This window comes from Sander lucioperca, chromosome 3, assembly GCF_008315115.2.
Source record: "Sander lucioperca isolate FBNREF2018 chromosome 3, SLUC_FBN_1.2, whole genome shotgun sequence".
NCBI classification, from domain to species: Eukaryota; Metazoa; Chordata; class Actinopteri; order Perciformes; family Percidae; genus Sander; species Sander lucioperca.
This window is the reverse complement of record NC_050175.1, coordinates 16,265,743-16,292,312: the sequence shown is the minus strand read 5'-3', so window position 1 is coordinate 16,292,312 and position 26,570 is coordinate 16,265,743. Positions and strand designations below refer to the sequence as shown.

At 42.1% G+C, this 26,570-nt stretch overlaps 1 protein-coding gene across 6 annotated transcripts; it reads left to right on the top strand.

The window, feature by feature from the left end:
- Positions 1-220: 220 nt before the first annotated feature.
- On the top strand, positions 221-26,477 carry ahctf1 (AT hook containing transcription factor 1). Of its 6 annotated transcripts, none has more exons than XM_035999378.1 (41): positions 221-474; positions 2,628-2,754; positions 3,008-3,158; positions 3,386-3,488; positions 4,292-4,472; positions 4,829-5,036; positions 5,394-5,510; positions 7,016-7,100; positions 7,239-7,389; positions 7,722-7,854; positions 8,428-8,609; positions 8,832-8,893; positions 9,133-9,261; positions 9,428-9,518; positions 9,680-9,769; positions 10,232-10,372; positions 10,660-10,764; positions 11,162-11,258; positions 11,401-11,524; positions 11,661-11,717; positions 12,120-12,266; positions 12,457-12,647; positions 12,882-13,026; positions 13,172-13,303; positions 13,539-13,686; positions 13,860-14,010; positions 14,104-14,205; positions 14,832-14,976; positions 15,143-15,358; positions 15,578-16,262; positions 16,426-16,605; positions 16,828-16,933; positions 17,310-17,431; positions 17,539-17,843; positions 17,998-18,721; positions 18,872-20,418; positions 22,687-22,966; positions 23,115-23,306; positions 23,387-23,484; positions 23,923-24,008; positions 25,325-26,477. In XM_035999378.1, exons 2-41 carry the CDS (start codon positions 2,634-2,636, stop codon positions 25,515-25,517), a joined length of 8,223 nt encoding a protein of 2,740 aa, XP_035855271.1. In that variant the 5' UTR covers positions 221-474; positions 2,628-2,633; the 3' UTR covers positions 25,518-26,477. The 6 variants fall into 6 exon arrangements, with proteins under 6 accessions (XP_035855271.1, XP_035855270.1, XP_035855272.1 ...); XM_035999377.1 differs by having other exon boundaries at positions 17,998-19,214; positions 19,290-20,418; XM_035999379.1 differs by lacking the exon at positions 17,998-18,721 and having other exon boundaries at positions 19,396-20,418.
- The last annotated feature ends 93 nt before the right edge of the window (positions 26,478-26,570 follow it).

The window sequence follows — 26,570 nt, the reverse complement described above, 5'->3', positions numbered from 1 at the left end:
CGTTTTATTCATTTCATTTCTAAACTGTGTTAGGGCGTCATTGATGACGTAATTGGTCTATGTCTAAACGATAGCTACATATAACCAGAGCCATAGAGTGTCTTTCTCTATCACTCTGCATATAACCATAGAAACGTAACATCACTTTTAGCCCAAGCATAATTGTGTATGTAGAAATTATGCCCAAACTGAAGAGGGCAGCAGTACGCGATCGCTGTGCTCATACTGTCAGAACCGAAGAAGAAGGCCATGGAGCACTTTCCAATCGTGGAAATGGCGCTTTGCGGTGGAGAAGCCTGAAGTCCGAGGGAGCAGCTCGTGCCTGTCATTCAATTGGAGCGCCCAGAGGGCTTTACACATGAGTTGTATTTTAAAAAGGAGCGGATTATGACAGAGGATAAAAGAAATCGGGATATTCATCAAGGAAAACTAAACATTCGTGGCTCTGATAAAGCCGTCAACATCCTCGGACAGGTAGCTAGCTAACGTTAGAGTACGTTGACGTTGGTAGCTGATAGCGGCACATTGCATCACGTTTTCCAGCTGAGAGAAAGCTAACACGGCTAACGTTAGCTCACTTAGCTAATATGCTGGCTAAATTCACCGAAACGATTCACAATAAGAGCTTGACTTGTCGCTGACGAAGACTAGCTAACTATACAGTGATGTTGTCAGTAACGCTAGCTACAAGCTAGTTAGTGTTGTATTACTAGCTAGACTACAAAGCTAAACGTTGCATTACAGTACCTTTGCACTGTTCCAGCTAAAGCTAGCTAACGTTAAAGCAAGACTACACAATTACCTGTATCGTAGCTAACTATCTAAATTCCCAGATTCAAGTAAAGACAAGACTCACACGAGATAGTAACGTTGCTGTTGGTTTTCTGCACCAAAGTGGGTCATGGAAGAAATAACGTGCATAACCAACTGCTTTGCTAACATTTAACGCGAGCAGAAAGTAGCATCCTAACGTTACCTCCGGCTAGACTAACTAGCTAAATTAGCCGCCCTGACTTAACGAGCTTTAGAGTTTAATTTTAGTCAGCGTTGTGGATAACGTTAGTTGATTTGTTGTAGCACACATATACATAACTTAATAAAAGACACAACGCGAAATAACTGCTGCCATCTTTGAATATAGCTAGGTCAGCTATCTTAACTTTACTAGCTAGCTAGATAAATTGTAATCCTGCGTGACCTTGCAAGCTAACTGGGTAGCCTGCTAATGTACTGAGAAAGTGTGTAAGGCAGCTACCAATCCTTATTCAGCACTGAATAACATTCACATACTTTTAATGTGTGGTTATTGTGGCATGTGTTTAACAGCACTGTGCATTACATTGTGCAAAGAAAGCGATCGTTTGTTTGTTTACATTATGTCAAGCTAGCTCAACAACTGCAGTTGGTGAAGCTAATCTATACTCTGCTGATGCTAACGACCAGGCTAACATTAGCCAGTTAACTGACGTTTAAACATATATAACGTCTAAATAGTGTCTGATATGTTTGACGACTACATTTAAAAGTAGCTCTGGGTTGTATCGACATTGTTATGTAGTGTCACGCAGATATTGATACACGTGCGCGCTAGATTTCGTATTTGCTGAAGCAGATTTGTTGTTTGAATCATCTTATTTTTGTTTTAAAATCTTTGCCTCTTTCAATAGTCTGTGGCGAGGCGACGTTTTTAAATTCATACATTGTGCTTGTTTAGTTGGTAATTGTTATTATTATGTCAGCATGTTTAATCTAACGTCATTGCATGTGGCTGCGTAGTGACAGGCTTGTTGCGCGGGAGTTCACTTGAATCCACTGTGTTTTGCATTGTGGTCACAGAGGGCAGTATTGTGTCCAATTTCGCACACTGTAATACTGACGGGCGAATTTCCATTTAGGTCGAGTTGGCCTTGAAAGCACCACTGTGTATACCATACTGCTGGAGATAATATTATCTTGTTGGAGCACTAGTGAAATAACAAGGCTGAGGGACAGCATAAACATTCAAAAATGGTTTTGACATAAGAATAAATAGAAATCAACACATGGGAAAACACGATAATACAAATACCACTGTTGAAGTCTATTTTTTTTTTTTTGAGGGGTTTTAAAAAAAAAAAAAAGGCCACTTCAGGGGGGTATTTTGACCAATGATTTGAATAGTGCTTTACTCTAGCACTTTATCATAACTCATTGTTATAACTCACATCTGCAAACAGATGTGTAGCAATATATCATGTGTTGTTGTTGATTAGAAAGCAAACCCAGTTGCAGCACCAGTTGTCAGCAAGTTTACTGACAGCACATTTCCTGACAACTGTGGGTGCAACTGTGGATTGAAAGAAAGGCCTCTTTTGTGCTTTAAAACCTGATCGAGCAGATAAAGCCTGAAGTGGATTTATGGAATAGGAAGGGCTCAGAAAGAGTGTTTCACTGGTTGTAATTGTACTTCGACTTATTGATGAACATACGTAACCTATGGCATGGTGATACTGACAAAATACAATTACATTTTGACCACAAAACTTTAGTAACAAGTGTGCATTATTTTAAGGGAACTGTATGTGAAATTTAAATTTACTAACTGCTGTTTCTAATATACTGTATGTCCTGTGTTATTGGTTATACAGTGAACAATGCATGACCTGACTGCCCAAGTCACCAGCAGCCTGCTGCCTTTCCCAGGAGTAACTATAGATGCTATAGGGGAGGATGAGATCACCCTAGACTCTGTGCTACATGGGAAATTCACTATTGGTAAGCATATTTTTACTGAGCAATATTCTCTATAAATGTTTATTTTCTTCCTTCCATCCTTAGTTGCGATGACAAATGGAAGGTTTTAAAATGTCATTTAGTCCCAGTACTTTTTAATGTAATCTCTTTCAATAAAAGGCTCGAAATCATGGAACACCTTCCCACCTGTATTAAAACACAAATGGAATCTAGCTTGGTGTAATCCAGGATCATAACCCCCCCTAACCTTTCATTTCCTTGTCTGTATGTGAAGGCCGCAGCGGGCTGGCCTGGCTGGCCTGTGGCCCCCATCTGGAGGTTGTCCATGCAGTGACAGGAGAACGACTGTCTGCATACTGCTTCAGTGGTGGAGGCGAGCACCCCCCCGGTGTCCTCGCTGCCAGGGACTTCAGCTGGCTCAAACGGTCAGAGATTTCTTTCACTATCTATCTCTTTATCACTCTTTGATGTGGATTGTGATCAATGGAGACAATGAACTATTAACTACTATTCAAACTTGCAATATGTGATTGTAGTCCACAACTGTCAGAATCATCTGCTTATACATTTGTTACAAAGAAAGCTTATTAGATGTGTATTATTGGTTGAGGAAATATCAAATGTTAACTCCTTTACTGTTTTATTTTACTAGGTCTGGTTTACTAGTTGGCTTGGAGGAAGCAGAGGGCAGCGTGCTATGTCTTTATGACTTAGGACTGTCAAGGGTGGTCAAAGCTGTGGTTATACCAGGCAGGGTGAGTTGGTGGTGCACCGAGGTCTCTCCTGTTCTTATCTAGTAGAAATGGTCTTATGCTTTGAATCTGAATGCTAAAATTGTGGAGTGACAAATCACTGGTTAAAGGCAACATTTCTAACATAATTTGAGTCGTTAGTCGTTAATATACATTATATATTAAAACGATTAGCAGTTCAAGGAGACAAAATGTTTCTCAAAAACACCATAATGACGGCTCGTTTGGAATACGATCTCTTATTTTACGAAAATAGTTCACCAAAACGTGTTTCTGAAAACATTTTAAGCGAGAAATAGGCCATGCAGTTGCTGAATCTGTCTTCATTTCAGATTGACAAAGGTCAGTTTAAAAGATTTCCGTGAGCTTTTGAGAGGTGTTGAGCTGAGCCTGTCGCTCCTTATTTGCATGACGTTGCCTGGATTCAACTTTATGTAAATGAGGAGCAGGCGACTCGACGCCCCACTTTTCCAAAGTCCCTGCGACGCTACCAGAATGCATTGCACGGCTGCTCCCATAGAAATGAATGGGACGCATGGAAATGACAAAAATCACAAACTGCAAACATTTCTTCATGTCAGATGTATATTATTGATTTAGACATTGTTATTTGAAGAGAGATTTGTAGTTTTTTTTTTGTCATTTCACCTTAGCAGATTTTTGTTTTCAGCAGGTATTGAAGTAGAGAAAAAAATCGCAATTACGGACGTCAATTTTGAACTGTGTGGGCCTGTCTTATCGTATCCATCGAAACCTCAACATCGTCTGTTTTTCCTTTTCTTCTCTCCACCCTTTCTGGTGTCTAGATTACAGCTATTGAGCCGTTAGTGAGTTACGGCGGAGCAAGCACTTTGACCCAGCATCTCCACCAGAGTCTGCGCTGGTTCTTTGGCATTGCCGCCGTGGTAACGGATCTCGGTCATGTTCTGCTTGTGGACCTCTGTCTCGACGACTTGTCCTGCAGCCAAAGTGAACTGGAGGCTTCAGGTGAGGAGCGTGTGACAAAGTGTTGGGTTTATTAGTGATAGCATGTACTTTTTGTTTGTCCTCTGTCCTGTACCAACTGCTCTTGTGTCATGACCAGTTCCCCTAATTAGAACACCCCTGGAGTCTTGAAATATATATAGTTATATACCGACACATATAGGCCTCTTTAGTGAAGTAGTAAAAGAGCTTATCTTGCTTTCCGTTTTTCTTGCCACGCACACACGCATGCACGCACACACACACACACACACACACACACACACACACACACACACACACACACACACACACACACACACACGTTTGTTTCTCTATCTAAAACCTTCATCCCTTTTATATTTATTCTCTGTTCCCAGACCTGCAGGTAGTGACCAAATCTCCGGCAGAGATCCCCAGGCTGAGAGAAGTCAACACCAGACAGGGCAGACATCTTTGTCTCCAGCTGAATGGGCCTAGCGGAGTTGGAGCCACAGCTCTGCAGTACATCTCAAGGACCAACCAGCTGGCAGTGGGATTTTCAGATGGATATTTACAGCTGTGGAACATGAAGACTCTAAAGAAGGAGTGAGTCTTTGTATTTCTTCAGACTTCCATATATTTTTTTAAAGTGTGGAAGATGCTCGGGTGTCCGTCCTGGATAGCCTATCCCTTGAGTTGTATGCAACACTGGTACTGTTATTTGCAAAACACTCTATGCCCCTTAAGTACTTTTACATTACAAGCAGTTTTCCTATCCCAACATCCACTATGGAATAGATGAATTTACTAATGCTAGAATGGATTTATTTTCAAGAGCCTTATGTAGTAATTACAAAAGTATGTGCAGCTATAATATACTGCAATTTTAAGAATACCATTGTTAGGTAAATAAAAATCAGTGTATGTGTATATTCATTTTTGTTTGATGTTTTTCATGTGGAGATACCACTCCCAGTTAGAGGGTGGCAGGGTTCCTGTGCATGCCTTCACCTTCCAAGAGCCAGAAAATGACCCTAGGAACTGTTGCTACCTCTGGGCTGTCCAGTCTTCTCAGGACCTGTAAGTCTTTCATGAAACTCAATTTTACTATGTTCTTTGTTTTGACTATAAAGAGGTGAAGTCATGGTGTCCTGTCGCCTCTTTTACACTAGCTAATGTGAAACAATCTCATTAATTTCTTTCATCGGTTTGAAATATTAGGCGAGTTACAGGGGTGTACTATCCATAATCTAAGACAAATCGGCATCTATTACAGCAGTTGCTGTAGAAATTGAAACCTTTTGTGATTTTAACGAAGGTAAACAATTTTGTGGGCTCAGAAGAAAAGCTCCCGTGGAAAAAAAACTACAAGCACAACAGTGGAGGTACTAATGTTATCGTTTGTCCATAAAACTCACCAAAGCCATCTTCTAATTATAATTTTTTTTTTACTTTCTAGATTTAATCTCTGCTGTCTAAAAACTGGAACAGCGTTCAGTCCTCTCGCTCCTGTTGTAATAACAGACATATCGGAGCTAATCGTTGCCCCTTCACCCGCTCGTGGATCCGCCTCTTCTGTTGAGCCGTGGCGTTTAGCCTGTTAAATGCCGCTAAAGACTGTTTTTCAAAAAACTACTGTCCTTATCTAAAGCTATGAAGCGAGTCACTGCATACTGTTGAGAAAGGCTCTGTTCCAGGGCTGTAATTTTAGTTATTAGTGTTAAAAATATCAATGGGAGGGGCGCCTGCAAAGCTCACCTGGTAGAGTGTGCGCCCCATGTACAAAGGCTCAGTCCTTGTCGCAGCGGCCGCATGTTCAACTCCGACCTGTCACCCTTTGCTGCATGTCATTCCCACTCTCTATCCCCTTTCACATCTTCAGCTGTCCTATATAATGGCGTTTTTTCACTGCTAGTACGAGCTCTACTCGGCTTGACTCGGCCGCGGTGCCCCGTCCTCCTTTTTCCATTGCAGATTTAGTACTGCCTCACACGTGAGGCGAGCTTGGCTGGTCGCCGTAGCGGCGCCGCAGTAAACTGCCGTGACTAACGCGACACACACACACAGAACGTCGAAGGTGTGTTGTTGCCACAGCCAGAAGACACATTTTGTTTCAAATGAAGCTGGAGGCAGCAACAAAAAAAACCCGGCTGGTTAAACTATTTAAAAATGGCGGGTTTGTTCAGGACACCCCCGTCTGTCGCTTTCACGCCACCTTTTGGTATCGGCTCAGCTCGCTTGGAACTTCGACGGAGGTGGTACTAAAAAAAGTACCTGTTAGCAGGTACCAGGGACTTTTTTTCGTAATGGAAAACCAAAAAAGGCGCGTAGAGTTGAGGCGAGTCGAGCAGGTACCATGTAATGGAAAAACGCCATAATAAAGGCCTAAAATGCCCAAAATATCAATGGGAGTTTTGAATGAGGTTTTCTTACTACTGGAACCAGCCCCGAAAGTTCGCCTTACACTTCTACTCTCTATAAGCATAAGATTTTGCAAATTGACTGCATTTGTATTTCCATCCAGGCGGTGTGTGTTTTTGCCAAGTTCTTATTTTTCTTCCGCCTCCTCTCTCTCTCCCCCACAGTGAGGGAGATATGGTCAGCCTCCGCCTACTTCAGCTGGCCTTCAGTGAAAGGAAGTGTCTAGCTTCTGGGAAGATCCTCTATGAGGTCTGTAGTGTATATAAAATATTTTCTCTATTCACTTAAATCAGTGAAACCTTTACTTCTGTATCAGTCCCAGCAAATCTACTGTATATGTACCTTCCTTGGTTTACTCTCCTCCCTCTTTGACTTTCTGTTACTCAGGGTCTGGAGTACTGTGAGGAACGTTACAGTCAGGAGTTAAGTGGCACAGCTTTCCCTCTCAGAACCCAGGCCACCAACACCCGCCTGCTGAGTTGTCAGACCATCGAGAAGTTCCGACCCCATCCCGACAGGGATGACAGCATGAACGAAGGTTAGTCTGCTTCCCCTGAAACTACCCATGGAAGATGTAAGTTTGTAGGAATTTAATTAGTGCAGATTTTAAGCATTACCAATCAGATGTGTGTCGTAGTAGAGAAGTTAGATAAAATCTTCAAATGTGTTCTAACTAAAAGTGTTTCTAGTACTACAATCAACTGCATGATGAACAGTCCTACTCCTGGTCCCTTTTTTTTGCATACTGTATTTACTTCCTCTCAGTTGGCTTACCTGCTTTTTTTTTCTTTTTCTTTCACTTCTACATTCACCCTAACCTTTCGCCATTCCTCTCTCTCATTCCCTCCTCCCTCACCTCCCCATTTTCAGTTGCATCTCCAGACACCAGTGTGTCTATCTTCAGCTGGCAAGTCAAGGCCTATGGACAGGGAACCCCGTCTACCTACATCGGGGTTTTTGACATCAACCGTTGGTACCACGCACAGATGCCAGACTCTTTGAGGTACCGTGGAGACTGATTTTGTAACTACTTAGGAGGTTTCTTGAGTTCTTAATTACGATACATTTTAAAGAAACTACCAACTTTTATTAAATAATTTAGTCAGTTTAAAGGTGATGTAGTAATCTCATATAAACTCATTAATACAAATAAATGGACTCTCCCCTCACCTTGACATATCCACAGACTGACACTGTACCTTAAAATGAAAAGAGAATAAACTTGACACATCTAAGAACTGACATGAAACAATATGAAACCCAAGGTTAAGGATGTTGTTTGTCTGATATTTATTAGTGTTAATATTTTTTAAAAACCGCAGTTATGCAGGTAATTAAGGCCTCATTGTCACCTCTTTTCTAGGGGTTATTGTAATTCAATTTATTTTATTTATAGTATCAAATCATAACAAGAGTTATCTCGAGACACTTTACAGATAGAGTAGGGCTAGACCACACTATGATTTACAAAAACCCAACAATTCCAGTAATTCCCCCAAGAGCAATCATTATTTAATAATGATTGCTTGATTTACTGTGACCCTGCATTTCACTTTCGCTTGTTTGTTGTTGTCAGAACTGGAGAATCTCTGCAAAATTGTCCCTACCTGGCAGTTTGGTCTCTGGACCGCGTAGTGCAGATGTTGTCTCAACACGTCCTCCTGGATGTGCTGGTGCATGACCGCAGCCTGAGCAGGGGCCTGCCCTTCACCTGCCCCCCACCAGAACAGTACTTTAACCCCACCACATATAACTTTGGTAAGTGTAGACACTATATGTACCACAATATGATTATAATATGGAGGGATTATAAAAAAAAAAAGTAATCTCCCTGGTCCTTTAATTTTTCCAGGTTCTGTGAATTTTTGTTGCCTGTTTTGTTGTATTGCTCAGGAATTTGCTTGTGCAGACATGTCCAGGTTTGTGATTTTAAATGTAATTTCACTAATAACATTATTTTTTTTCCCTTTCATGTTACAGATGCTACCTGCTTGCTCAATTCTGGAATTGTGCACTTGACCTGCTCTGGGTATCAGAAAGAGGCAAGTTTCTTTTGTTAACTGATCTATCATACAACATTTTCACCTCACCATTTGTTATATGGAACTTTACCGTTTTAATTTTAGTTTACATAGCCGTGTGTATGTGTGTGTTAACATAAGATGATATGATCATTGCTAAGGCTACACAATATTTACCATTCACGTAGGATTTAAATATGTGAAGATGATTTGAATGGAAAGTCGGCTTCTTTTACACCTCACCCTTGTCATAACACCAGACCCTGAGCTTTCTGAAGAAAGCTGCTCCTTGTTCCAGTGACATCATCTCTACTAGCTACTCTCGCTGCCTCATGTCCGGCCTACTCTCATCTCGCCTTGCTGACAGCCAGGCCTCCAGCCTCTCTCAGGTACACACAGCTGACATCTTGATCTCACAAGGCCACCGATCTTGATGCTCTTGAACTCCCATCGTTTAAATTACATTACAAAACAATATACAGAATAAAAAAAAAACATAATTATTCAGAAGTTTTGACAGAAATGTGTACATTTAACTTGATGTTTGGTCTTTAGGAGCAGCAGCTGGATGCCATCTTGTCCACAGCGGTTGAGACCAGCTCCTTGGGACTGATCACTGGCTGTATCAAGCAGTGGACTGCAGAAGGTGAGGGGTCATACTTGTATAACTGTCAAATTGTTCCTTAAACTGCTTATAAGTATGTGGTTTCATCTCAAACATAGATACTCATAGTTTATATCTTAACCAAGTCCCTCTACATAAATACATTCAACTCTAATGCTTGTAATTCTGTCCCTCATAAACAGAACAACCTGGCTCTGCCCTGAACCTGCGCTACATCCTGGATTGGGCCTGGAACAAAGTGGTCCAGACCAAGGAGGAACTGGATGGCATCTGTATGTTTTAATATAATTTAAAAAATGACATCAAAAGACATTCTGAATGTATATAGAATGTTGTTTAGACAGGAAAATAAATGTTGGATCTTGTAAATCCATTTTGCAGTCTTTGCAAAACTAAAAATGGTAAAAAAGATTTTTTAACATTGATAAAATTTGTATTCATAAATGTTTCAAGGTGTCAAGAACTGGACATCTGACAACCCCTATATTTAGCACTATGTGAGCACTCAGGCGGTATCCAGTGATACATTTGAATAGATTAGATGAGATATGTTAGCATAGCCTGTTTGTAATGTAAATTAATTTAATTAATTGATGACAACTCAAACTTTTACATCACAGAATTATTTCACCTACCAAGGATAGCAAATGTTTGCGTTTTTGTCGATATTATAAAGTGTGTGTGTGTGTGTGTGTGTGTGTGTGTGTGTGTGTGTGTGTGTGTGTGTGTCCTAGGTGCACCGCTGTTTGACAGCTCATCCAACTTCACAGACCCTCAGACCATGCAGCTGCTACAGCACAGCCAGAGACTGCTCAGTAACCTCAGTACTATCTTCCACTGTCTGCTCAGTGAAGCTCAGGAGCTCACACAAAAAGGTGCAAAATCCACAAAGTGTTAAGTTTCCCTGTGATATCACTGAAAACAGGTTCAGCCAGCACACAAACACTCTTTTTAATTCCCTTTTGGGCTAAACTGTAATGAAACACTCAGCTTCACTGTGTATTTTGTCTTTATACTGAGTGTTTATGTCAATAATCTTTATGGTTTGATACACTTTGAGCTATAATGCCTTGTCTTTTTGATCCACCATTTAAACAGAGAAGGTGTTGTTTTGAGTCATTTGTAGGTATTGATAGGTTTTGTCAATATTTTTGTTGTGTAGGCCTGGTGGGTCTGATGAACAAAAACATGGTGTCCAGTCTGATTTCCAAGTACGCTCAGGTGGTGCTCTGGTTCTGTCGTACTGGTCTACTGCCTGAAGGATCAGGTAAGATGTTGCTGGCATAAACATGATCTGAGAAACCTTACCAGCAGTTTTGCACCACACAAATATCAGAGTCAGTGAGTAAACAAGTTGGAAGCAGGTTGAATCTGTAACTGACTCCAGTGACCGAATTTTTTTTATCTTAAAATAGAAGCATTCTGCAATGTAGAGTGGGGTTACATTCTTAAATCAAGATCTGGCTCCAAGAGGTGTAGCCAGCTAAAAGTCTGGCTGCTGTAAACACATATTCATTCAAATTAGCAGAAATGTATCAGGTTCAAGTCTTTTTTTTTCTTGAGTTTGTATACAGATAATCATCATACAATTTAAAGGGTTGCCAAACTTTTGAATATCGCTGTATTCAGTTTTATTTTTAATTTTGAACTGCCCTTTCCAACAGATGACGATGCTCTCCAGATCTCCAGGCCTTTCTACACTCACTCAGTCATCAGCAACTACTATACTATACGCAGAGAGGAGCTCACCAGGCTGGCTAAGTGAGCAGTCTTAGCTTGAAAGCAATTTAATCGTTGATATATTCCAAATCTATAACTCCAGCCAACCAATATTTTCTAAATCATATCTGATGATGATGGTCTAAGTTGATCTAACGCGGACGCTGTCCCGTGATCCTCTCAGGGGCAAGTGGTGTGCAGACTGCCTGATGATTGACGGTTTGGTCGGACAATGTGGTGAACGCTTGACCAACCTGTGGAAGAGGGACGAGAATGGGACAGGGCAATACCCACCACCTACACTGCATGTAAGCATTACACCTATTTATTTGTAATATAAATTATTTTGTACCATCTAATTTATGTCAAATTAGACATTCGAAATGTCTGCGTCTGTTGCTCTTACAATGTGTAAAGAACTGATTTTATAACTTTGATCCACAGGCCTTGTTGGACGTTTACCTACTGGACCACATTGATGAAGCTGCCAAACATGCAATTGTATCCTTAAATAATAGTGGCAAGTTGCTTCTTCCGCTGTTTATTTGCTTGTTTAAAAGAATGTTTGTGGCTGTGGATGTACAGTTCTAGGAAACTGCAGATAAAAAGGGAATATGCATTCACTGTTTTAACATCACACAAAAGAACATATGTAACAACAACTTTTTTTTTTTGTAATCCTGTTGGTTTCAACACATAAAAGCATTTTTTAAGATCACAGCTTTTGAAGAGATGATTTCCATTTAAAGATTTCTGTAGTTTTTGAGAGACTGAAATCTTTACAATGTTGGGTCCTTTATTTTACAATCTCGTTACCTCAGTCGTAGTTGTAAATCTTAAACTCTCGCAATGATAGACTCACTTAAGCCTACTGCATGTATGAGCCTTGACCTATGATCCCAGGTGATTTACCTGTTGCTGGATGTTATGTACTCCTTCCCCAATAAGGAGGGAGCATCAGTGGAGTCTTTCCCCCCAGCTTTTGCCATCCCTATTGGACTGGTGAAACTAGTACAAGGCCTCTGGCTGCTGGACCATCATGACCACCAGGTACACACCGATTGACACATTTGACTGACTTTTTAAAATGTAAATTTGGATACAGAAACATTGTGCAAGGCAAAAGAGCTTCATTGTATTAAAAGGGAAATGGAACATCAGTATTGGCATATTAACGTTTAAACGTGTAAACATTAATGATACTAAAACCTCCTTTCCTTTCCTCCTTTGTCCTGATCAGAGTTCATTCGAGTTGCTCCTGCATCCCGCTGCCTCTCAGTGTCAGTTTGAGTGGCAGCATGAGCGAGTCCTGCAAGCACTGATGTGCCAGGGCCAACACGCAGTGGCTCTACGATACTTCCACGTTACAAAGCCCCCAATTTCCTCCACCACCCAGGCTAAACTCTGCCTGTCTGTACTGCTACACAACAGGTAAGAGCAAAGAGCAAGGTTTCTGTGCAGGAACACCAGCAGAAACATTAAATATAAATGTATGTTCAGTAAAACTGGACAACATTGTTGAAGTTTTCGCAACTGTGAAACCTGATTAAGAAAAATTGCTTTTTGTTTCAGGAAACGAGCATGATGGCAATCCAATGCCAGCCCTTGTTTAGTTTCACAGGTCTTATCTTCCCTTAATAACCAGCCAGTGTGTCTTTCTTCTAGGTGTCTCATAGAGGCGTGGTCCTTACTTCGGAAGCACTCTAATCGCCTCAACATGGGAGAGCTGCTGGGCTTTCTGTATGAGAGCTGCCAGGAGCTGGGCCTCATCAAGGAGCTGCTCAAACTTCCCCTGGGCCTCACTGAGCAGGTAGGAGAGAGCTGATTGGATTGATTAGGCTTTAATTGCTGCATTCAAAATCCCTTAATCATTCTGTTGTAAATTAATCTTTCCTTATGTTTTTGGATTATAAAGTCGACGTCTAAAACTCGTGGTTCTTGGGTTTGTGTTTCAGGAATGTTTGGAGAAGTTTCTCCAGGGTACAGGGGGTCTCCAGAACAGAGAGCTGCTGATGGTTCATTACCTTCAGCAGGCCAACTACATTCCTGCCCTGCAGCTCAACCACAGCCTCAAAATGAACCTGGTGGTATGTTTGACACTCACTTGCATAGTATTACCATTAATTATCACAGCGTTATACAGTGTGTGATATTTATAGTATATTTATTAGATGTTTATTTATGGTATTCAGAATCAACTGTAATAATGAATTGTTATCAATTTAGACATATATTCAAATATGAAAATTCTGTTACTGTAAAAAGAAGATACTTAAATTCCATAAGATGTATAACCACATTCTCTTGCTTCTTTGTTCCTAGAATGAGCGGGACCCAAAGCTTAAAGAACGGTCCAACAACAGGAACTTGATATTGGATCAGTATGGCAAGGTTCTGCCGAGAGTCCAGAGGAAACTGGCAATGGAGAGAGCAAAGCCCTACCAGCATCCCTACGCCATCCACAGAGAAGGTAAGGAGATACTTAAATTTAATTCACGTCGATTGCAATTTACCTCAGTGGTAACATGTTTGTTGCTCCAACCACAGCACCATTGTCTGTTATTTTAGTTTTAATGTAATCTCAACAACAGCTTAACTATGATTTATCAAATATAAACAACACATTTACATGTTGTCCTCCAGTTTCTCGGCCACAGCCACTGTCAACCATCACCAAACGCTCCGTCAGTGAGAAGGTGATGTCGAGGGCCGGCTTCATCAACAATCTCCTGGCCAAGATTGAGGAGGTGTGGTTAGGCAAAGGGCCTACACCACAGTCCTCCCCAGCCAAGAGGTGAGCATCCAATGTCAAAATTGCATCTCCGGGGTAATTATTTTTGATTTATTTGATGGATTTCTAACCTTTTTTCCATTTTCTTTCTGTCAGCTCCAGGGCTGCTGATGTTCAGAGCCCCAAGTCCTCCTCCTTGGCCCATTCTGAGCCCTTCCTGGGAACTCCTATTACCATGACCTCCAAGCGGAAGTCAAGGTTCTCTCATAAGTGCTCCATGTTAGCCTGATTGAAGCATACCATACCCATTTGTTTGAACATAAACCAAAACCCTTGACACAGGACAGTTTAGTGTTGTTGAACATGGGCTACTCTTCACCATAACCAGACTTTAGAATACCAGATAATTTATGTCATAAAGAAAAATTAACTTAGTAAATTATTCTAAAATTCAATTGATTTGAGCATTACAGCAAGGCACCTCTTCAAGAGCATAAGCATACATTTCTGAATTTACTAATATTATATTTTGTGACACCTCACAGTAATAAACTCTTAGTTTAACCATATTATGGACCTAGGACATTTGTCCCATACCTTATATTGACCTGAAGGCGTAGAAAATATCTGACTTGGAAAAACTATGCATTTACATCTTCTTACAGCATTTTTCCAATCATTTTTTCAGAATCCAAATACTTACACTAATGGCACCTATATTTTAATATTGTATTAGTTATTGGTTATATACTGTACACGCAACAAAAACTTGAATGTTAATATTTATGTATATTCTTAAAAGTTACATGTATGCATGACAGAGCTTTGTTAAGACAGCATCTTAAAGTCGTTTGCATTCCTTCCTCATCTTCAATGTGAACCAGGCTGATGGACTTGGTGGTTCACCCCTCCTGTCAGACGCCTCGCCCTCTCCTCAGCCCCCCCAGACCTCCCAGCTCCTGGGTTTCTCCACAGAGCACCAGCAAGGCCCCTGAACTCAGTCTGCTGCAAACACCACAGGTTGTCAAGGTGAGTAGGAATTTGACACTCACGTAAGTCTTCACATTGTCAGGATACCCAAAGAAGTCAAATCTTTATGCATATTTATAAATGTTGTTTATGTATAGTTTCTTTTCCTAATAATTGACTTCTTTGTGTTTTGTTACTTACACTTTTCATGTTTTTGTTCTCTCAGCGAGCTCGGGCCTTGGCTGCTTCTGGCCGTGTGTTCTCAGCCTTCACTCCCCAGTCCATCCTGCGCAGCAGCCTGAGGCCCACACCTGTCGCCACCCCGTCTGCTTCTCCAGGCCGCTCCATCACCCCCCCACTCCGCGGCAAAGAGAGCCGGATCACCTTTATCGAAGAGGAAGAATCTCCTGAACCGGAGAAGGGCATCCAATGGACCAATGGGGTAAGAGCAAGCTCTAGTTAGGAGTAGTGTGTTGGCTCGACTCTGAGGAGCCACCTCACACACAAACAAACAGGGAAAAAAAAAACTCTCTTTAACACATTTGTGCTTAGTGGTCTGTGTGGGCACAGTTCTCATCTTTGTTTGGCTAGTGTGGGTTTGATTTTGTCTTTATAATAAAATGTGTCTTGCAATCTTATTTGGAACTGTTTTCCTCTCTAGATGGCAGCAGACAGCGAGATTAGCTTGCTGACCAGAGGCTCAACGTTATCCAAGGCCACACATAAGACCTGGTCTTCACCGCCTGCCGAGGAGGAAGAGGATGAAGACGAGGAAGGAGAAAAACCTCATGTGAAGTTCTTGCCTCCAGAAGATGGTATTCCCTCCCCACAGCTGAGATGCTTTGAGACAGAGTCATCCTCCATCCATGAAGTCACTGCAGAAACCAGACCATCAGATGCAACACAGCAACAACTTAACCTGAGCTTTGACACCAGCCAGATATCTGTCCGTTCAACAGACACCACTCTAGAGTATTATGATGCACATCTTCCTGGTTTCTCAGAGGACCAGGAAGGAGAGGAGGGGCATACAGCTACCGAGAAAGAAGAGGAGGTTGTTACGGTGAACATCAAAGTCCCAACTGAAAATCAAGAACCAGAGGAAAAGCCCTTACCAACCACTGAGCAAACCCCTCTGCTGACATCGGAGGATATAGAGAGGGTAGAAGAAGAGGTAAAGGAAGATGAAACATTTGAGGACGTGAAGGAGATTGCTCTGAAAGAGGAGACTAACAGCATGGAAGAAGTTCAGTCTAAAGAGGAGGATGAACAGGATGTTGAGTCAAGTAGCAAACATGAAAATGCTGCAACGTTATACCAAGAGGAGATGTCTAGTCACATTCAAGGTAATTCATTTGCAGAATTTGGTCTGTTCGTTTCTGTACGTATTTTTATTAGAGGTGGGATGCTTCCCACCAGTATGGCACAGCATCAAAATACAAAGATGTGCTATGCTCTAATATATACACTTCTCTGAAAAATTGCTTGACACATTTTGTATGCTACTAGTTTGTAACCAGGTAACTGAGAGCACGGACTCTGGCGCTGAGGTCCAATCTCCAGATCTATCAGTGGGACAAGACGTCCTGACCGAGACCACTGAATCCACAGAGTTCACTGACTATCTGAAACCATCTGCAGCCATTGAACCCACAAACGAACCAGAAGAGGAACTGGATCAATCAACAGGTCTATCCTTAAATGATTTATACTGTAAAAAGTCAGTTAGACATTACCACCTCATATTAGACAAGACTGTAGTAATTCGTATCCACAACACAATGAGGAAATGGTGTAACACATGGCTTTTCTGAAATTCTTACCAGTATAGATTGAAACAATTATATTACCCAACCATACTAAGGTTATGATGACTTCATACTAAGCTGTATCTTCTGCATTATCTTACAGATCTGACAGAGTTTGTGCAGAGGCATCTGTTTGGCAACGATCTGTCTCCTCCGCTCACCCGCTCGGGAATCCACAACGCATCACAGACCCAGACATCCTTCAACAGGTCTGTACCCTTTTTCTGTTTACAGAAACATTCATTGTAATCCATACAGCAGGATAATCTAGTTCTTTTTGTTCCTGGGCTGTAACTATAGTTTACCCAGGGTTTGTAGGTCATGAGAATTTGAACAGGAATGAACTCAGGGAACAGGAAATATTTTAATGGATTCACTTAGCTGAAAATATTAATTAGGTCATAGTCAGTATTAAAATAAGCCATCTAGGTAACTTTATTGACGTGTGTACATATCAGTATAACTATGGGAATTTGGTTTAAAACTATAAAAATGTTATGTAGCCCTGTGTTGCCTTCACGGTTCCTTTCAGCTGTTTATTGTTATGTTTTTCAGTTTGAAAGATATCATTCTCCTTTCTCCCAGTGAGTCACTAGGTGAGGTTGAAGAGGCGGCGCAGGCAGCTGCTGAAGCTCCTCCAGCGTTCACCAGCCAGACATCTACTGCCTCTGTGACATCTTCCGAGCCAACTGGCACAGACTCCCACTGTGAGGAAGATTGTACACACATGCACATTAACATCAGTGCTTTGACTGTCACTGTGCTGTTTTTCTCATTTTTTCACACACTTTTCTGCTTTCTTTTTATCTTCTAGCTGTTGTGAGTGTAAACGATAGTGAAGAACTTTCTAGCCCTGTGTCTGAGGAGGAGGAGGAAGAAGAAGAAGATGATGATGAGGAGGAGGAGTCTGATCAAGCTGAGGAGGATGAGGAGGAAGATGAAGATGAGGACTCTGGTAGTGAGGTGGAGATCATTGAGGAGGTCCAGGGTAATGGGAGGCTGCCAGCCCTTCAACCCAGTTCAGTCTTTGTACAACAGGGACACGCACACTTCCTGCCAAGTCTGTCAGAGCAGGAGGCTGTGGAGTTCTCTCTGATCACGCCCGGTGCAGAGATAAAGGTAACAAATTTAGAGCTGAAATAATTAGTCAGTCGAAGTTGTGATAGACATTGGCATCATTTTCTGACGTTTTATAGACTAAATGATTATTCGCTCAATCACAAAAGAAAGAAGCAAGAAATAACTTTTTGTGTGCATTTTTCCTCCATTATAGATGGTAGATGAGGACATGGAGGGTGAGGTGGTGATGGTGAGACTCGGGGAAGAAGAAGGAGAGATGAAGGCAGATGAGGATGATGAGCAAAGATCATCATACGTGGAGCTCAAACCCTCTAGCACAATCCTGGTACCCCTGGAGCTTGTGGAGGGGCAGGGCGGCCTGCTCGATAGTTCTCAGCTGGGTCCTCCTGAGATTCAGCAAAGCATGCTAGACGATCCGAGGTCTGAAACTCACAGCAGCTTTTCTCTGATGCTGGATTTGGATGAGGACGTGGATAAAGACGCAGACACGCTGCCTATGGAGAATGATCTGCAGTCCTCCGACCCTCCCACCCGGTCTCCAGCCGTGGAGGCTATTGACGAACTTGTGGCCAAACATGAGGTTATACTTTTGGGCACAGATGATCAGGATCCTCCTCTGTCTGGCGAAGTCCACGAAGAGGACCAGAGAAAAGAAATGGACCCCTTGGATGGAATTGAGGTAAATGGGCCGACAGAGTCAGAACTTGTAAAACTCACTGACCTACAAACTGAAAACACCGAGGCAAACCATGAGACAATAGATGATAAAGAACAGCGCGATACAGAGTTAGTAATGTCGGTTGAAGACCATGAACCGGAAGGGCTTTCAGCCTCTGGACCAAGTCCAAGAGAAGAACTCCCAGCTGTGATGTTAGTTGAAGATGATGAACCAGAAGGTCTTTCAGCCTCTGGACCAAGTCCAAGAGAAGAACTCCCAGCTGTGATGTTAGTTGAAGATGATGAACCAGAAGGTCTTTCAGCCTCTGAACCAAGTCCAGCAGAAGAATTTCCAGCTGTGATGCTAGTTGAAGACCATGAACCAGAAGGTCTTACAGACTCTGAACCAAGTCCAGGAGAAGAACTCCCAGCTGTGATGTTAGCCAAAGACCATGAACTGATAGGTCTTTCAGCCTCTGCATCCAGTCCTGTGGAAGAACTCCCAGCTGTGATGTTGGCTGAAGCTCACGAACCTGAAGGTCTTTCAGCCTCCGGACCAAGTCCAGGGGAAGAACTTCCAGCTGTGATGTTAGCCGAAGACCATAAACCGGAAGGTCTTTCCGCCTCTGGATCCAGTCCTGTGGGAGAACTCCCAGCTGTGATGTCGTCTGAAGACCATGAACCGGAAGGTCTTTCACCCTCTGGACCAAGTCCAGTGGGAGAACTCCCAGCTATAATGTTAGTTGAAGACCACGAACCGGCAAGTCCTTCACTCTCTGCACCGAGTCCAGTGGGAGAACTCCCAGCTGTGATGTTGGCTGAAGATCTTGAACCTGCAAGTATTTCAGTCTCTGGACCAACTCCAGTGGGAGAACTCCTAGCAGTTGTGCGTGACAAAGACTCTATGGCAGAGAAAGATGCTGCTGAGGAGGAGATGGTAGAGGAGGCGGACAAAGCAACACCTGCTGAGGACCAGGAGGGGCCTGAAGAGAATGGGCCTGTTGATATGGACACAGAGATAACCCACATCAATGAGACAGAGACTGTAGTAGAGGAAAAGCAGCAGGACTACAAAGCCTTAGCAGAGAAAGAAGAGGATAACCGGAAAGAAATTAACACGGAAAAGGAAACAAGAAGGAGAACCAGGGGAAGCCTGAGAAAAGATAAAACTGTTGAAGAAGAGAAACCTGTGAGGCAGGTTTTCAGCTCAAATAGCCAACCAGAGGAACAGCCTGTGCCAGAGGCCCCCACTTCTCAGAGGAAAAAGAAAGCTCCTTCCACCCCAACACGGAGGACCACAAGATCGAGGACAGTAACCTTTATCTCTCCCCTCCCGGAGGAGCCAGAGGAGAATGGGAAAGTGGAGGAGGCAGAAACAAGCACTCTGCTCCCTGCCTCGCCTAGTCGTACACCTCGAAAGAGTAAACCGAACAAAGAAACTAAAGTCCAGGCTAGCACACCTCGAAGAAGTACTCGCAAAGCTCAGCCTGAGCCTCCTAAAGAAGAGTTAGAAGAGGGGGACGTTGATGCAACGTCCAAGGTGTCTTCTCCAGCCAGACGGCGCGTGACCCCGACGGCCACTACAACAAGGACTAGCCAAAGGACCCAAAGTGAAGAGGAGGACCAAGAGGATGAGGTCACAGACGCAAAAGTTTCTCGACGAACAAGCTCCAAGACTCGCACACCGGCCAAACGCAAGACCACTCAGGGAAACACTCCGAGGAAGTCCAGCAAAAAATTGAGTAGTAGTGAGGTGGTGTCAACACCATTAATGATCTTGGAAGAAGAGAAGGAGCAGTTGGAAGTCTTTGCATCCCCTGTTAAAGGCAACTCCAGGAAAAGGGCAGAATCGTCTGAGACGCAGCCGGCCCTGCTGAAGGAAGAGAGCAAAATACCTTCCAGCCCCGGCAGGGCGACTCGGCAGTCCAACCGTATCAGCCTAAACATTTATCCACAAGTAAGTAATTTATCTCTTTTTTTTTTTTTTTTTTTGTGTGTGTGCGAGTTGTTGACGTTACGATGGCGCTGTCGTAAATAAAAGAATGTTTTCTGTCATCAACATACCAAGAAGCTTCATCTAATTCACCATCATCTGATGTTGACACATATTAAGCTATTTTTGTTTGATGATAAAGGTCCTATGACATGATGCTTTTATATAGGCCTTAGTGGTCCCCTATTACTGTACTGTACTGAAGTCTCTTTCCCGAAATTCAGCCTTGGTGCAGAATTACAGCCACTAGAGCCAGTCCCACAATGAGCTTTCCTTAGGATGTGCAAATTTTCTGTGTCTGTAGCTTTAAATGCTATTGGGGAGGAGAGGGGGGACAAGGTGGAGGGTGGGGGGTGTGGCCTTGACCAACTGCCATGCTGTCAGTACCCGATCCGTACCGCCTGTAAGATCCGTTCTGCGCGTGCGCATAATTGCGTAGTAGAAAACCTGTGCGATTTGTACCATGCATGCATTGAAACACTTCATGACCAAACATCACAACCTTTTTTTTTTTTAATTAAATCTTTATTATACAATAGTCATACAAACAATAAAGACTTGTTGTCACTGATCCAAAACCGTGTAGCGACGTCGTTGTTTATGTTAATGCTTTTACTTTTAATACTTTGTCTTGACTAATAACCATAGACTGATAACCATAGACTGTATATTATTAATGCGATGAAGTGTAGACGTACATAAGTGTCCTTTTGAAGACGGGATGAGCTCTTCCAGCCACCACTCCTGTATACCACTATAGTAGCTACATGCTAACGGCAGTAAACATGTCATCTTAGCTGCCAATGTTGTTAAATTCTCCCCAATTCTGAGTCAAATTCCTGCTGAAACTTGTCCGATTGTGTAGTGTTTGGTTCAGAACCCTTTATCTGCGATTTTTGATGTTAGAAAGTGTTGCTTCGTTCGACTACAATCTAACATTAGCATACTCATAGCTAACTATTATGTAGCGGCATGCTAACACGACATAGCGGAGCATAAATAGCTAGCTATATATGTATGTGTGTAGCAGGACTTTGTACCATTAAAGAATCACCAATACAGGCTTCTAAACTAAATACTACACAACCGGACATGTCCCAGCAGTAAAGTGACCAAAATTTGGGGTGAAATGTCCAGCATTGAGCTACATAATAGTTTGCTGGTCTCTCACAGAGATCTAATTTGTAGCCCTGTTTTTACCTGATACTTTCATAAAAGTACAAACGCATGAAGTGAGAGGATGCTAACTTTATTTAAAGCATGATTAACCTGAAGCAGGATGGAGTCATGACTTAAAAAACCAAAGCAAGGCTTCTAGCTCAGGCTAGCTAGCGTTAGCAAATTACCTTCAAAGTTGCAAAGAAATGATGAAACGTAAAATTTGAAGCCTTTATTCAATTTGCTACGTGGTGTTGTACTGGATGGCCAGACGACCCTCCGTATATCATTAACAGATACTTTAGGCAACTCCAGCAAACACCTTGTAAACTTAATTTCTGCCATCATAACGGTCTACTGTCACTGTCTAATGTTTTCTTCCGGTAACCGGGAATGTCCAAACATCCTTACACCAATGCGTGCATAGAGCTGTGAAGTTTGCCGGTGTTCTCAGGATATGACGCATTTTAGTAATCATGCAAGCGTAGAACTGATCAGGCAGTGTCGTAAAACACGTTGAGTTTCTGCGCATGCGCTGAATTATGCGCATGCACAGAACAGATCTTACAGGCGGTACGGATGGGTACTGACATATGCTTCGCTTGTTTTCAAGCCATGATGTGTCTCTCTTTCTCATGGGCGGGCCAAATTCTCTGGGCAGGCAAAGCAGAGAAAGGGGAGGTAACCTTCCTCCATTGACGACATAAGGAGCAGATTCCAGATCGGCCCATCTGAGCTTTCATTTCCTCAAAGGCAGAGCAGGATACCCAGGGCTCGGTTTACACCTATCGCCATTTCTAGCCACTGGGGGACCATAGGCAGGCTGGGGGAACTCACATTAATGTTGAAAAACCTCATAAAGTGATTTTCTTTTTCATGCCATGGGACCTTTTTAACCATCAACTGACTTTCTCTTTAAATACATTTGAGATACAACTTTCCATAAAATAAGTTTTACCTCACAATATAATTTTCTGTCTCACCCTTTTTGTCCATTTTACATTATTCCGTATTACCATGTTGAGAAATCCGATCCATCCACTGTTGATCATTCATGACGTTTTACACTCCCAGGTGAAACTGGTTCCTGTGTCCCTTCCTCAGAGTACAAGAAAGAGAGAGAAGAGAGAAGAGACCATTACAAAAAATATAAAAGAAAGTGGAGTTCTACTCGAGCCTGAACTTAACAGCAATGCTGGTTGCACCAACTCCCATCCACTAACTAGAAACAAACTCTGGGATCACGCTGAGGAAGACCTTCCCTTACTGGACTCGCCGTTGGAGGTGGATTCTGAAACCCCTGTCGCAGACGCCCTCATCAGGAGACTTCAGGATGAGGAAGAGAAGCAGGAAGGTATGTACGATGCTGCATGCACACAAAACAATAGAACTGCGTTTGTATTACTCTTTTCTGCATTTCAGTTTCTGTAAGATGTCCGTCATAGGATAAAGAAGCTAAAATGTATTAACATAACTGTAAATGTTTTGTTATGCAATTACAGGAGCAGTAGTTGTCACAAAGATGCTAAGAACCAGTAAGAGGAGTACGTCGTACGTGCGTCCTAAGTCGTCAGTGGAGCAGGTTAACTCGCTACTTCCTGTGAAGGACAGCCTGGTCCCCGAACCCGAAGAGGACGAGTCTAGTCCAGGAGAGCATTCATTCATCTATTCCCCCTCACGAAGAAGAACAAGAAGTGAGCTGTTTATCCATTGACCTGTATGTCCATTATTCATCGATGATGGTTTTAACCCTGTGTTGTGTCTGTGTGTCAAGCTAAAAGAGCGGAGTCTCCTGGCCCGAGCGAAGAGTCCGCAGCACTTGTCACTCGCAGCAGCAGAAGAGTTGTCAACGATGCCTCTGTTGCTCCCCATGTAAGTGCCTCTGCTTATGAGGTTAACGATTTTAGTGTGGAGGAGGCTGGTTTGTAAGTTAATCAGAACATAATTAGTCTGTAGGTCAGTTCCTCAATCCCATGAGCTCATTGATAGCCTGGCACAGAGCAGTTTGACAGTTGTTTTTGATGAAAACTAATTTTGACTAAGACTACTCTAGTGTGATATTAGCTAATTGTATATAAATCAGTTGTAGGTACAATTACAGTTCAATCTTGCAATTACTGCTGTCCACTACTTTTGGTGCATTTGGATTTATACACTCTTTGAGCTATCTTCTGTGTATTACCAGCCTTTGAACAAGAGGATTTTTGACTTCACAGCTTCTCAGGATTGTAGCTTAATTTAAAAAAATCAGGAATCATCTTATGGTATCTTTTAAATGAACGAGAGGTCTTTTGAAATGTTTCTTTTTAGGATGAAATTGCTTCGGAAGATCTTGTGGAAGTGGAGAAAGCAGCAGGCATTTCTAAGACCAGAAAAGCAGGCAAACGAACAGCCAAGTAAGTCCTGTTGTCAGAAAAAATACCTCATGGACCCCTTAAGCCGGAGATATACTTGCTTTTTAACCACCCGTTGGTGTAGGAAACTGGCTGCGTCGTGAACTGTGTTGTTTACATACTAGCTTATGTACTATGCATGTTACTGGATGATTCCATTAGAGGGCACACCAGAGAACTCAGACAGTATAGAACTTTGGATTTGCATGATGTGAACAATAAACATGGTAACACTCTAAGGTTACTATATTATTAATTCTGAGATCATGCCAGAAAAAGTGACAGCAGCACCATCGTAGATGGTATGTAGCCCCTAAATAAAGTATGCCGTGACAATGTCAAGTATAGTTTGTCTCTGCACTGCCCCTACCTTTTAATGTGCGTATTGAATCTTATGGATGTGTAGTTAATTTGAGGATGTGCACAACCAACGCTCCAAACGGAGGCAGGATATGCGAGGCAACCATCATGCACACGCATAGTTAAAAGCAAGTATCATACCTGCAAACTAGTCACTTTTCGACGAAAATCGCTGTTTTTAATGGGAAAATGTCATCCACATGAATCGTGTAGATCCAAAGAGTTTTTATTTTGGGGGGGGGGTCCGAGACCCGGTGCTAATATGGCACCGGTGCATTAGCGACCGTTATCTACAGGACCGAATAGCAACGCGGATTTCGGTGCCTCATTTAGGTGCCACTTAAATGACTGCGCTTTTCTCTGATGCTCCGAAAATGGACGTTAGAGGGAACTGAAACATTGCCGCACGGGACGCTAGTTAACAGTACACTCAACAGCAGGTACCGTTAGCTAGCAGCTGGAGTAAACACTGTTAAAATGCTGACAGCTAAACGGTGTAAAGTGTGACTGTATTTCACTGTGTAGGATTCCAACAACAGTCTGCTGCTGCCGTTGTCTGAAAAACACAGACTCAGCCTCGCGGTGCATTCAAAGTTGTTCAAAATATCTTTTTCCCATTCAGTGGTTGTTTAACAGGAATTTACTGGTGAAATAAGTTATTGTTATTACATTTTTAATAAATCATTTAATTTTGACCCTGTGGCCTTAGCAATAAACATGCAATCTACTTTTTATATTTTTGAACAGACAAATACAATTGAACAAGCTCCTTAAAAAAAAATAGGGGGGGGGTTGTCACCTTTTTCAGCCCTTCTGAGTTTGCAGGTATGAAGTATATCGCCGGCTTAAGACTGAGGATACGACAATAAACTGCTTAGATTTAAGAGTTTTAGTCTTTTGTCGTTTGGGTTAAAGAAAATCACTCCCTGCTCAGGTCTTTGTTCTTTCTCCACCTTCAGGTCCAAAGCCGTTTTGGAGCCACCTCCCATAGCAGAGGTGGACCTGATCTCGCCTCTGCCTAGCCCAGCTGATCCGCGAGCACAGAAGAGAATTAAGGAGGGAGAGGCTCCGACCTCGAGCATGAACCTTCGACGCAAACGCATAATGGACACCGTTTTCACAAAACCTGTCACGCGGAGGAAGAAACTTTAAGGAGGTTGGTGGTGGTTTTAACCAGTGAACCTCAAACAGCCACCAGAAGATTTGAATCAACTCGATCAGGAGCTGTCAAATAAAAGTGTAATGCCTGAACTCAAGATGGTTTTAATTCCTCAAATGCCTCACACTGCTCTTTGTATATTTACTTTCCTGTAGGACAATAAAAGAAAAGCAGTGTAGGCATGAAAATATATTTTTTGGGGAAAAAACACACTGGTGGATAGCAGTGTGAGAGAGGCATATATTTTTGGAGTTTACACATCCCACTCGTACTAACTTGACTTCAGTTGATACTGTATCCATGGCCATTTTGTGTTGGACATTTTGCGACGCTCTTCATAATCGGCTTAATTCTCTTGAGTACAGAATGACACAAGGGAAAGCAATCGATGTGGGCTTTTAGAAACTCCCATTAATAAAACCAGAGACTGAACTGATCCTGCCTCTGATAACAAGGTTTTATTCACATTCTCTTATTTTTTGTTTTAGTTTGAGCTTTTTTTTGTCGGTAAGAGTTCGAGGCCTGCTGTCTTTTTCTATTTAAGAAGAAAAGCAACCAACCCAATGGAGAGAAAATGACACATGTGTATATAGTCTTTTGCTATGATCCAAATAAAGTTAATAAATAAACAAATCCTAAAGAATTACGTTCATTTTGAAGTTTCAAGTGTCTTGAATGTGTTTGATCACCTTATCAGACTGCCTATGCCATAGTCTTAAATTTCAGTCGATTTGGGGTATTTTCTGTGAAAGAGGCATAGGCTTGTACACTAATGCCATCACATTTGGACTGTTGCTGTATGTAATGTATAGTGTGAAAGAGTTGTTAAAGTTGTTATGGGGCAGGTTTAATTACATGTATGGCTGATACACACACAGGCTATTTTCTGATGAACTTATGTAGAATGTCTTATTTTTGATGACTGCTCTTTGATAAATATGGTAAAGCTTGAATACTTCTCTGCTTCTGGTGTTGAGTGATTGTCTCAATTCAATTTACTGTCTTTAAAGGTGCAGTAGGTAAGACTTATAAAACTAACTTCCTGT

What these genes read in the sequence shown, in the direction of transcription:
- ahctf1 (XM_035999375.1), top strand. Translation starts at nt 2,634, where the DNA reads ATGCATGACCTGACTGCCCAAGTCACCAGCAGCCTGCTGCCTTTCCCA. An exon ending in AAGTGAACTGGAGGCTTCAG is followed by an intron (nt 4,473 to 4,828) that starts GTGAGGAGCGTG and finishes CTCTGTTCCCAG; the next exon opens with ACCTGCAGGTAGTGACCAAA. An exon ending in GCAGGCAAACGAACAGCCAA is followed by an intron (nt 24,009 to 25,324) that starts GTAAGTCCTGTT and finishes CTCCACCTTCAG; the next exon opens with GTCCAAAGCCGTTTTGGAGC.